The 1273-nt window shown below is 66.0% G+C and overlaps 1 protein-coding gene across 1 annotated transcript in view; it reads left to right on the forward strand.

Moving 5' to 3' along the window:
* The window catches only part of GAA (glucosidase alpha, acid), a 9323-nt gene that overhangs the window by 3519 nt on the left and 4531 nt on the right, over positions 1-1273 (forward strand). Inside the window, exons 4-8 of the mRNA XM_009276823.1 lie at positions 72-168; positions 252-371; positions 538-656; positions 778-909; positions 1090-1200. Coding sequence (XP_009275098.1) covers positions 72-168; positions 252-371; positions 538-656; positions 778-909; positions 1090-1200 — 579 coding nt within the window. The remainder of the gene's footprint in view (positions 1-71; positions 169-251; positions 372-537; positions 657-777; positions 910-1089; positions 1201-1273) is intronic.

Genomic DNA, 1273 nt, shown 5'->3' on the forward strand with positions numbered 1-1273 from the left:
AGACGGGTGGGTGGGTGGGTGCTGCACCAGGGTCTCCAGCGGAGCCTCGCTGGCGCTGTGCTCTGCTCCAGCCCCAGGTCAACCTCTACGGCTCCCACCCCTTCTACCTGGGGATGGAGGATGGTGGTTTGGCCCACGGTGTCTTTCTGCTGAACAGCAATGCTATGGGTGAGTCCCATGGAGGCGCCGGGCGTGGGCTTGGCTGCCGTCCCCATCCTCAGCTTGTTCCTCCGGCGCTTGTGCTTCCCCAGATGTGCTCCTGCAGCCCAGCCCGGCCCTGACCTGGCGCACGACGGGTGGGATACTGGACTTCTACGTCTTCCTGGGCCCCGACCCCAAGAGCGTGGTGCGGCAGTACCTGGAAGTTGTCGGTAGGGCCGAGCCATGGGCGGGGGGCACGGGCACTCCTGGGATGGCTTTGCCGGGATGCTGTGAGCTGTGTGGCGTGGCTGGCATGGCGGAGCGGGTCTGTGGGGGAGCGCAATGCTGGGCCATCCCTGTGCCCGCCTGGCCAGCACCCACGCTCCCGGCTTCCAGGGTTCCCCTTCATGCCTCCGTACTGGGGCCTGGGCTTCCACCTCTGCCGCTGGGGCTATTCCTCCACCGCCATCACCCGGCAGGTTGTGGCCAACATGACGGCAGCCCGCTTCCCCCTGGTAGGTCTCAGCTACTCTCCAGGAGCCTCTGCCCGAAAGTGGCCATGGCGGGGCCTGATGGGGAGCCCCGGTGGGTGGGGGGTCCCTGTTCCTCCCCGAGCACCGGTGCCACCGTCCACAGGACGTACAGTGGAATGACCTGGATTACATGGATGCCAAGAGGGATTTCACCTTCAACAAGAAAAGCTTTAAGGACTACCCGGAGATGGTGCGGGACTTCCACCTCCGCGGCCTGAGGTACATCATGATCGTGGTGAGTGACACCCCCGGCCGTGCCGGGGCTCCCGCACTGGTGGGCTGGCACTGGGGTTTCTTGTGGGCGCACTGGGGTTTCTGGCTGCTCCCAAGGGTGGTGATGGAGCTTCCTCCGAGGAAGGAGGGGGAGGCCATTCCCTGCTCTTGCTGGTGAAGCCCTGGCTTTGTGCCCTGTCAGGATCCTGGGATCAGCAGCTCGGGGCCTCCCGGCACCTACAAGCCCTACGACGAGGGACTGAAGCGAGGGGTGTTCATCCGAAACGCCACAGGGCAGCCCCTGATCGGGAAGGTGCGTGCGAGGAGCAGCCCTGGTCCCCCCGGGAGGGGGCTTGAGTGGGGCCGTGGGAGTGGGACCCCGAGAG

Source organism: Aptenodytes forsteri, unplaced genomic scaffold (genome assembly GCF_000699145.1).
Source record: "Aptenodytes forsteri isolate BGI_AS27 unplaced genomic scaffold, ASM69914v1 Scaffold34, whole genome shotgun sequence".
NCBI lineage: Eukaryota > Metazoa > Chordata > Aves > Sphenisciformes > Spheniscidae > Aptenodytes > Aptenodytes forsteri.